The 9,727-nt window shown below is 63.2% G+C and overlaps 3 protein-coding genes across 3 annotated transcripts; 2 read left to right on the top strand and 1 right to left on the bottom strand.

The window, feature by feature from the left end:
• Positions 1–1,113: 1,113 nt before the first annotated feature.
• On the bottom strand, positions 1,114–3,130 carry MNEG_10397 (hypothetical protein; the record flags this gene model as incomplete). The annotated part of the gene is made up of 4 exons (XM_014041133.1): positions 1,114–1,456; positions 1,871–2,094; positions 2,684–2,812; positions 2,960–3,130. 4 exons carry the CDS (start codon positions 3,128–3,130, stop codon positions 1,114–1,116), a joined length of 867 nt encoding a protein of 288 aa, XP_013896587.1.
• Positions 3,131–5,768: 2,638 nt separating this feature from the next.
• Positions 5,769–6,432, top strand: MNEG_10396 (thioredoxin-like protein; the record flags this gene model as incomplete). Its single annotated transcript, XM_014041132.1, has 2 exons — positions 5,769–5,879; positions 6,217–6,432. 2 exons carry the CDS (start codon positions 5,769–5,771, stop codon positions 6,430–6,432), a joined length of 327 nt encoding a protein of 108 aa, XP_013896586.1.
• A 1,662-nt stretch (positions 6,433–8,094) lies between these two features.
• MNEG_10395 (hypothetical protein) lies at positions 8,095–8,346 on the top strand (the record flags this gene model as incomplete). Its single annotated transcript, XM_014041131.1, has 1 exon — positions 8,095–8,346. A coding segment is annotated over one exon (252 nt), but the record flags the coding sequence as incomplete, so codon positions are not given.
• Between the last annotated feature and the right edge of the window lie 1,381 nt (positions 8,347–9,727).

Raw genomic sequence — 9,727 nt, 5'->3', positions numbered from 1 at the left:
CCACCCACCCTTACAAAAACGCCCCCACCTTCCCGGCCCCCAGGTGTGCTGTACCCCTGGTTCCACGTCCAGCTGCCCCCCTGGGCCGCCGGCGGCTGCATGGTACTGAGCTCTGTGAGCGTTGTCCTGTCCAGCCTCATGCTGCGCCACTATCGCCCGCCGCGGCTGCCGCCGCTGCCGCTGGCTGGCGTGCGCGTGCAGCGGTGACGCGGGCCTTACCCCCCGTCCGCGCAGCTTGTGACTCTCCCAGTTGCGCAGCGGCCCAATTACGTTGCTGGCTGTGGCCGCCGAATTTTTGCGCCTGCAGCAACTGCTGCGGCCCTTGCAGCGCGCGTACTGCTCTGACGACTCAATTGCTGACCTTTTTGCTCATACTTGAACTGGCTGTCCCTACTCATCCCTCAAATGGCGCGCTGATCTCTCCCATACGGCGCACGCATGGTGCGCACGCCTGTTTGGTGCACGTTCCTTCCGAGGCTGCATTTACTGTTGCGCATAATCGCTCTTGAGCTCCAATTCACCCCCCCTTTCCAGCATTGTTTTGCGCCCCCGGGGCGCGTTGTCGAGCCCTGGTCGTCATCGCATGGGGGTTGGGAGGCTGCGCGGCCGGCCCATTTGGCGGCTGACCGGCGGCTGGGGTTGCCACTTGGCGCCGAAGTTGTGGATATACCCATGGCTTGAATTTTGTCGCCTCAAGGGGGAGGGGCTGTGACCCAACCAACATGCGACGCTGTGCCCCCTGCTGGCTCGTCACCCGCCCTGCCTGTGTGTAACTGAAAAGCAACGGATTGTAAGTCTACAGAACCTTTTATGTGCAAAGAAAGGGTCATCCATCCATCAATGAGGAATGCTGTCAAATCGCGAAACGCAGGGCGAAAACCAAGCAGCACCCTCACAGGCCCGGCCTGCTCAGTGTGCCCTGAAACAAACATGATGCAGCTGTGAGACCAATGCTGTCCATGGATACCAGGTCAAAAGACGAATATACAACCGACACTACATTTCCAAAACACAGGTCAACATCCTCCTCCTCGATACACAGGTCGACAGGCCCCTCCTTCAAAGCGGCCCCAAGGCTCATGCCTTGCGAAACCCCAATGCACGGCGGGGCGCTCAGCGCCACAGCAGCAGCCGCAGCGGGCCGCGCAGCAGCCGGGCCGCCCTGAATCCGAGCGACACCAGCACCGCGGTGACGAGCGCAAACGCGGCGATAGGGATGATCCACCCCTTGTAACCCGGCACCCGCGTGCGCCGCCCGGTGACGCCCACCATGGCGGTGACTTTGATGTAACCAATCATGAAGGCGAAGACGGCTGAGACCCCCAGCAGCAGCAGAAGCGTGAAGCAGAGGCCGTAGCGGGCAGAGCGGTGGCGCTCTTTGGCCTTGGCAGCGACGGACTGCGCGTTGGCGGTGCTGTCGACGAGGGCCGTTTCGGTCTCCTCCAACAGCTTGCCCCTGTGTGTGTTTGTGTGTGTGTGTGTGTGTGTGTGTGGTGGGTGGTGTGTGGGGGGGAGGGACGTGTGCCGGGGGCGGCCAGGCAGCATCACGTGCTTATATCACAACCTTAATCTGCGTGGGCAGTCGGAAAAAGGAAGAGGGCGCACGCCACGTTTGCATCGGCGTACGCCCCGCCTGCCTCTGCGGACAGGTCCTTTGTTGGTCCGCCGCTGCTCGCCTCCCCTGCAACACCGCGGTGCTCATTGTCGGCCCCGTCAACCTCAACACTGCACACTTGCGGTCGTCGCCAGGCTTCCCACACCCAACCTTGCCTCAACCTGCCTGTCACTTTAGTTTGCACTCACCCACCCCTGCTCATGCGAACACACACACACACACACACAAAAAAACATCAAACACACGTGTGCCCACCTGTAGCGGATCGCGTTCTGCATCGCCATCGCCCCGACCTTCATCTCTGCAGTCAGGTTGAGCATGTCTTCCGCCAGCTCATCCTGCAGCCGCTGCTGCGTCCGCACCCGCTCCCGCGCCGCCGCGCCGACACTAAACTGCGCCTGCGCCTGTGGCCCCGCGCCGCTGCCGGCCGCCGAGGAGGCGGAGACCGGCTGCTGCTGCTGCTGCTGTTGCTGGTGGTGCTGAGTGGAGGGCGGGCGGCGCGCAGCGTCGCTGGCGGCGGGGGCCGAGCTGTCGGGAGCAGGCACCTGGATTGGCCTGGGTGGCCAGCACGGGTGGTGAGCGGCGCAGCAGAAGCGCCAACCACGGCTAAGTTCAAAGCAACACAGCAGAATGCTTTGTACCAGATCTAGGCAGAGACGGCGCGCACCAAGGCGCAGCGCGACGACAGCACAGGGCGATAAGCCGCAGCGCCACCCACCCGACAGAAGCGCCCACGCCTGCGCCGCCCGCCGCAAGGCCCTTGCCTCCCGCCGCCGCGCGCCGGCAAAATGCAGGCAGCTGCTTGCGCGCGGCCGCGCGCCCAGTAGGGAGGCCATGGGATGCAGTCGGCGTCGTTGCGTGTAAGGCGCGGCTGATGCCACTGCGACAGCGCAGCTGTTGGACGAGCGCCGCGGGCACCCCCGCCCCGCGAGTGGCGCGCCGGCGGCGCCCGCTCGGCGCCCGTTCGGCTGCCGCTTTCTGCAGCCCCCACCCGCATGCACGGCGCCGCCTTGGTGTTGCCCAGGGGCGAGCGGCGGCAGGGCGGCGGCGTCTCGTGTGCCGGCTCACCTCTGGAGGCCTCAGCTCCCGTCCTATCCGCGCCACATGCTGCTTGTAGGCGGCCACGACATCCGGCCCGGGCGCGTCGGCGGGGGAGCCTTCCAGATCATACAATAGGTCCCGCAGCGAGTCGATGTACTGAGCTTGGGGAGAGGGGTAGGGGGCACGATGCAAGCGTGCCGGCGGGCATGGAGTGAGACTGAGGTGGGCGTGGGTCAACGGTAATGAGCAACGTGCAGGAAATGAGCAATAGCGATGCAGTCGAAGCGCACGCATGTCGCTCACGCAGTGGAACTTGGGGTCTGTCTGCCACGGCGCCGCAGCGCCCGGCTGGTCGCTCGCGCGCTGCTGCTGCGTCCGCGCCTCGCACAGGTGCAGCAGGCGGCGGAACCGGATCTCCAGCTGGCTGGGTCCCGGAGGTGGGAGATCGGGAAGCTCTAGTACGTCAATGGCCATGGATTCAGGGTCGATTGCGATAGAGTGTGGTCTCGAAATGCTGACATATATGGAGTTCAGATCAGCGCATCCGTTCTCCAAAGTTCAATTACCTGTACATTACCGAATTGACAGTATGTGATTGTACATATCAACCGATGTCTTGCGTTTCATGACATTTTGTTGAGGACGGTTCCTCCCTCCCAGCTCCCTCCTCTCTTGGTCTCGTTGCAGGGCCCCACAACACTGAAAAGCTACCATTACAATTCTATCATTAGGCAGCTGCACCTGTCATATAGCTCTGTGGACCAGGCAGCAACGGCGCGAGCGCGGGCACACCTCAACCAAAATACCGTACTCGATGCCATGCGTGTTCAGCACGTCTGTCAACAGTTATGCCTGCGGTGAAGAACGAGCTGAGTCAGTTCGTCAATCAGGGGTCTACAGCGGGGTAAGCAGCACCTGTGCTGCGGTGTACTGCCTTGACCGCGGTTGACTGGTGACCCATTGTCACAATGGCGGCGGCCGCACGGTGTGCAATGCTGATCAGTAACTCGAGATTTGGGCCAGGCTCTAGCGCACCTCTAGGAATACTGTGTCAGCAAACATATTTCATCGCAGATGCTGAAGCTAGGCGGGAGCGCCCCTAACAAAGCTGCCAACTTCATTGCCGGGCCTGCCGCCTCTGCTGTTGCACCGCATGTCGCTGCACCACGGTGCCCCCTTGAACCCCTGCGATCATTTGCATATGTGCACTTGCCACTGCACCGTCTCTCACGCGCGGCCAGAAGTTCTGCTGGCGGGCTTACGGGCTTGTTGCGGTGGCAAACGAACACACCACAGCACCACTTGCACCAACCCGATGAATCGCCTCATCCAAGCAACTTGCAGCAATCGACCTCCTGGCACTACTAGGACGCAACGCGTTGAACAATGTGACTCATGCTGTCCAAGGTTGTGCAGCTGGGCGACAGTTGCGTTGGTTGCAGGTGCGCGGGTGTGTTTCCTGAGGCGGGAGGCGCGGCCATGTAAAAGGGCGCGCCATGTCTCCCAAGTCTTGCTAGTAATGCGCATGAATATATCAGATCCAGAACACAAGGGCGAGCCTGGAGCACTGGGGGCCTGCAGCAGGTCTGTGGCCACCAGGGTGAGCAGAGGCTTTGGGCTTGGCGCCCGCCCATGATCAAAGTCAGGCCACCCAGTTGCACAAATTATATGAACGAAGGTCTCATGTTCAAGGTGGGTTGTAATGGGGGGGTGCGGTGCTGTGGGCCCCCATGTGCATGGCCACTCTGGTCAACGCGCGTTTGTGGTATGATGCAGCGCTGACATCAGCGCCCCCCATGCACTTGTGATTGTGCTGCAGCGGCATACGGAGATATGCTCCATCACATGCAGCAGTTTTACCTGTATTTTTTGTGACCCAGGGCCCTGTGACACGCCTTGGGCCAGCCACATGGGGGGCAAGCAACAGGGTCCCAACGGCGGAAGCTGGCGTTCTGTTGGTGGCTGGTTTTCCAAGCTGCCTCTGCCGCAGGCATATCGTAGCGCCGTCAGCACCAGACTCATATGTTTCGATTTCAGGCTCTTGATTGCCTCACGCAACGGCTTCCAGTTGTGTTTTCGCGCCAGCCACCCCGCGCCCCACTCGCGTTCAAGCCAACTCCGCGCGTTTTTTGAAATATAATCTTGGCAGCTTTCACTTGAATTCTTGAGCCAGGCAGCTCTCCACGATGCAGTCGGTATTGTCAAGCGCCACCACATGCACGACCATGGCCGCGCGGAGTTCATCTGTTTTCGTGCCTACTAGGCTCGTAGACTCTGGGCGGGCGCCCCCCTCGTTGCGCGGTGGCGCTGCGAGCAGCGGCAGCGGCAACGGCGGCACAGCGCGGTTTGCGCGCCGCCTTCGGGTTTTGCCGCGCGTCGCCAGCGTTGACAGACAGACGCTGGACCCCGTCAGTGCAGCCTGGAGCACAGACGAGCATGTGCCAGGGCAGGTGGGTGCTCTGCGCATGCGGCTAAGTTTGCGTCCTTCCTGAGCTACTGCATGATGCATGATGCGCTTATCGTGCGCTGCTGAGGTTGCACGCCCGATGCGCCAGCACACACGCACGCCGCGACCCATGTGCTTGGCAGCTCGGTTTGCAGACGCCGCAGCTCGCCGAACGCCAAGCACGCCGCTGTCTGGGCCCGGCCTGCCCACGCTCAAGCGCGGCGTGGTGGTCAGCGCCAACCGCATGCCTGCTTCTGCTCTTTCCTTGCTTTGCGCTTTCCTTGCTGCCCCCGCAGATCTGGACTGTCCACTCGCCGCAGCAGCTACAGGCAGCCCTGGAGACCCACTCGCAGCAGTTGTGCGTCCTGATGTGCAAGTCGAAAACGTGCCGTCCCTGCAAAAGTGCGCATGGGCGCGACCTGCAGCCTGGCCTGCAGCGAGCTGTCCCGCGACGCGCTGATCGGCCTGCTTAGTGCACCCGCCTTGGCCCTCCCTCATGCAAGCGATTGCCGCAGTGTACGTGTCATGTCCCATAAGGCCCAGCGCCGCAGGGCAGCCCTTCATTTTAGTGCTCGCCTCCCCCTCCTGTGCACACTTCACCCCACACCGCTGCACCTGACAGCCGACCACCCTGATTTTCGCCTCTTGACTTTTGCTCCAGTGTTCATGAAGAAGTACATGTACATCGCAGAGCAGTGGCCAGACGTGGTGCTGCTGCAGATTTTTGGGGACGAGAGCCCAGACACGCGCAAGATGATGGTCAGCATGAAGGTCAAGGTGCGTTGCCAGGAGCTTCGCATGTCTGGTTTGCAGACATTTGAGTTAACGACGAGCGGCCGCCGAGCGCTTTTGGGTGTATGTCTGTTTTGCTCGCGCACGCAGCAGTGGAGCTGCAGCAGTCGTCCTCGCGTGCGTACTCTCCTCCGCCGCTTCGTGGGCTCCCGTGTGCGCGCGTGTGCACCCATGCATACGCGCACGCACTTTGGTTGAGCGCCGGCGCACACTGGACCGTCGCTCCGGGGCGCTCCGCCGTCTGGTTTTTAGCTGTGTCCGACCGCTGCTGCCGCCTGACCTCCCGTCTCGTTGCCCTATGTGGCTGCCATGTGGCTGCCAGGTGACGCCAACCTTCACCCTGTACCGCGGCGGCAGCGCCGTGGCCACGGTGTCCGGCGTCAGCGAGGTCAAACTGCTGCGCGCGATGGTTGACCAGATGCAGCCGCGGGAGCTGGAGGGCCACGAGGAGGACCTGCTGGAGCTGGAGGTGGCGGAGGCTGAGCTGGCGGCGCAGGAGGAAGCCGAGAGGAAGCTGAAGGATGCAGCGGCACACTGAGGCTGGCGCCCCGGTTATCGGTGGCGGCGCTGCGTCGCGGCGGGCCCTGGCAGCACTGGATGTCCTCACTCGGGGAAACAGGCGATGCCATGCGGCGGGCGCGTGGGCAGCAGGCGGCTTCGCCTGCTGCTGTTGATGCACCGCGGAGTTTCGCTTCTTCCTCCTGCAGTGGCTGTTGCATAAGCTCTACGGAGGTGTCAAGGTCTGGGCGCAATTGTTTGGTCGGGCACACCCGCCACTTCTTCTCACACCAGCCTAGCCTTCTTGGGAGCTGTGGGGAGGGGCTCACTTTCTGCGAGAAGCAGTCAGATATGGGATCAACAGCCGCTCCATTGTTGCGTTCTGAAGTGCGGAGGGTGGTGCTGAGATTGTCAACACCAGCAGCAGCCCCAGTCATGGGGCGCGGTTTGGTGCTATCCTCGATGTGCCAGCCCCCTTCACCTCGTCGGCCTTGCCTGAGGGGCCGTTTGTTGGTCTGGTCAGCTCCAGCCCCCTCGGGAGCGGGGTTCGGCGAGATTGGTGGGGCACGGCATGGCGTGCGCCAGCCTCTTCTTGTGGGCCAGCACCCCTGCAGCACAGCGGCGCGCGTGCATGTGCGCATGCTTGACCTGCAGGTTCGCGTTGCCCTTGAAACACGCTTTGGTGATTTGGCAAGCAACGCGCTCTGAGCGCTGTCTGCGTCGGCCCAGTCTTTTACACAAATTGTATCATTAATGCAGCTGCCCTCGTTCCTCACTTGATCGAGCTTGGATTTTGAAGTTATCGTGTGCCACTGCGGGCCGTTGTTGGGCCGGTCGGCATCGCGACATATGCTGGGGTGACTTGAATGCGCGGCGCCATCTTGACGCACCGCGACACTCTCCTGATTCTGGGTGCTGCATCGCCTGGCATTGCGAGGTGCCCGCCAGCCGCAATCGCAGGCCAGGGGCCTGCCGGTCGCTTCGCACCCTGCTTTTGCTCTGTGTCTTCAAGGGACGTACAGGAATTCCTGGCCGCCTCACGCAGGCGTGCACTTCGCACCGTGATTTGGATAACGCGCACGCCCTCTGCAGGTCTGCCGCATGCAGTCCCCTCCCAGCAGCGCTCTTCTTCAACCTGCCTGGGCCCGAGTTTGTGCAGACAAACAGCAGTGCCTGATGGGTGCGGCTTCTGTGCCGTCACAGGAGCAGTAATCAGCCAGGCGCACATTCACTGCTTTGCAAGATGATCACGGGCTGCAGGCATCGCGTGTGGTAGCTTATGCACAAGTGTAATGCCATCCAAGATTCTCCTTGTGTTTCATGCCATGGTGGCATGTACACCGCGGGCGCAAGCTGCGCAACGACGCGGCAGCCGCCACAACTAAACACCTTCTTGGGTTCCGCGTCCTGCAACATGCCAGTGGCTGAGCTTCCGTGCAGCGCTGCACAAGAGGAGCCCATATGAGTCCTGGACTACCTTGAGAATGTGCATCACTGTTCCGCGTTCCCCAGCACATGTCGATCGTGCTGGGCCGGTCATGACCTCGTGACTGATCACTGCAAGCGGCGTGGTCGGGAGGATTACAGTTGCTGGTGTAGCCTCCAATGCATACATACGCCCTCGTATAGTCGTTTGAAAAGCTAACAAGGTTTTGTGTCCGCCTACAAGCCCATGAAAGCGTTCTGCGAGTGAATGGCGCAAATGGCAATCACCGGGATGTCTGCGCGCTCCACCCTGATCAAGGCGCGCGGGCCCTTCAGGACTCCGAGGGTTCTTTACTGCCATTATCACGCCAACAGAGCGGCCATATGGCCCGCTGGAAGACGCCCCCGTCCGGTCAGCGGCGCCATTCGCCGCGGCGACGCCAAAGAGTCTGACTCTAGCATCGCCCCGCCGGCTGGGAACGAAGCTGCTGTGCAGGCGCTAATCATATGCGCTGCAGGAGTGGCGATGGTGGGTTCCCCTGCGGCGGTTGCACCCTGCAGTTGAGATCGCTTCGTTCCGTCCACGTGCCCATGTCGGCACCAGGGCCTCGCTGGCCACGCGCACCCATGCATGCATTCTCGTGCAGCATCGGGGTGCTGCGGGCCGCCACGCATTGCCATTTACTGCCTTGACAAACATCTGTGTTGCCCACTCCCCCGCAACTGCCGCCCGCGCCGCCAGGCGGGCTCGGCGCTCGTGCTGCCCCGCGCCGCAGGCGCGAGGCCGCTGGCACCGCCGCCGGCAACGGCCGCAGAGAGGTCTGCTGACGGCCGCTCGGGCAGGTGGGCGGGCGTAAGCGGTCCTCTCTGACACCCCCTGACTTCGCCCGACTCCCTCGCCGCCCCCGCCGCCCCCCCGTCTCGCCCGCGGCGTGGAACGAGGGGCGCGGCTGCTCGCCGGCTGCTCTGGCGCACATCCAACCGTGGCCCACCCCAGAAGCCAGCAGCAGCAACCACGTACACCTGCAACTGTCGCCTCCTTTTTTGGATGTTTATTTTTTATCCATTTGAGTCGGTTTGATCTGACGGTCAAAGCTTGGTATTACCTCAGCCATTCAGCCCCCTGGCGCCCGTCCACCTGGCTCCCTCCCCGCGCCCGCTCCCGGGCCGGTCCCGCGTTCGCAGCGGTGCCCGTGTCACCCCGCCAGCGGGCCGGCTCGCGCCGCCCGGCGGCGGCCACGGGGCGGCGGCCCTGGGGCGCGCGCTGTGGGGCGCCGTGACACTGCCCGGCAGAGCCCTGGTGAGTCTGCCGGGCGCCAAAACCGAACATACCACGAACTTTGTCATTAGCTTGCTGCAACAGCTTGGAGCAACCGGCGCCTACAGCTGCACGAGCCACCACACCGCGAGCGCAGCAGGGTGCCGCCGTCATTGCGTGCACAGCGAGCGTAAGCGCCTGGCCCACGCCGTGCCTGCGACGCTGCTCCCCAAACATGCCGTCCCCTGACAGGACGCAGTGCTGTTTCCTGATGCAAACGTTTCCAGGTGGGTGCCGTGAGCGCCGGCGCTCCGGCAATTTGAAAAGCGCTGTCGCTCGCCGGAAGGCAGGTCGATGTTGCAGGTTTTTTGCCGTGCCTTGGCGCCGTATGGGCACGGCGGTGGCCGTCCCCCGCCTGCCCCACCGTCGGCCCAACCATTGTCGTACAATTCACGACGCCCCGCCCGCCACCGTTCGCCTAATCCGCACCCAGCTCCTGCAACCCCAGGCCGACCTGCGCCGGTGCAGCGACTGCACCCCCGGCCGGCGCCGGTGGCGCGGCTGCCGAGGGCCCCGCGACCGCCCCGCCGGCCGCCAGGCGCGTCCCCAAGACACGGCGCCCCAAGTCCCGCGCTGCGCGGCGGGCCGCCGC

Source organism: Monoraphidium neglectum (assembly GCF_000611645.1).
Source record: "Monoraphidium neglectum strain SAG 48.87 unplaced genomic scaffold scaffold02297, whole genome shotgun sequence".
Taxonomy (NCBI): Eukaryota; Viridiplantae; Chlorophyta; class Chlorophyceae; order Sphaeropleales; family Selenastraceae; genus Monoraphidium; species Monoraphidium neglectum.
Note: the sequence above shows the minus strand (reverse complement) of the source record. Positions and strands in the feature narration are given on the sequence as shown.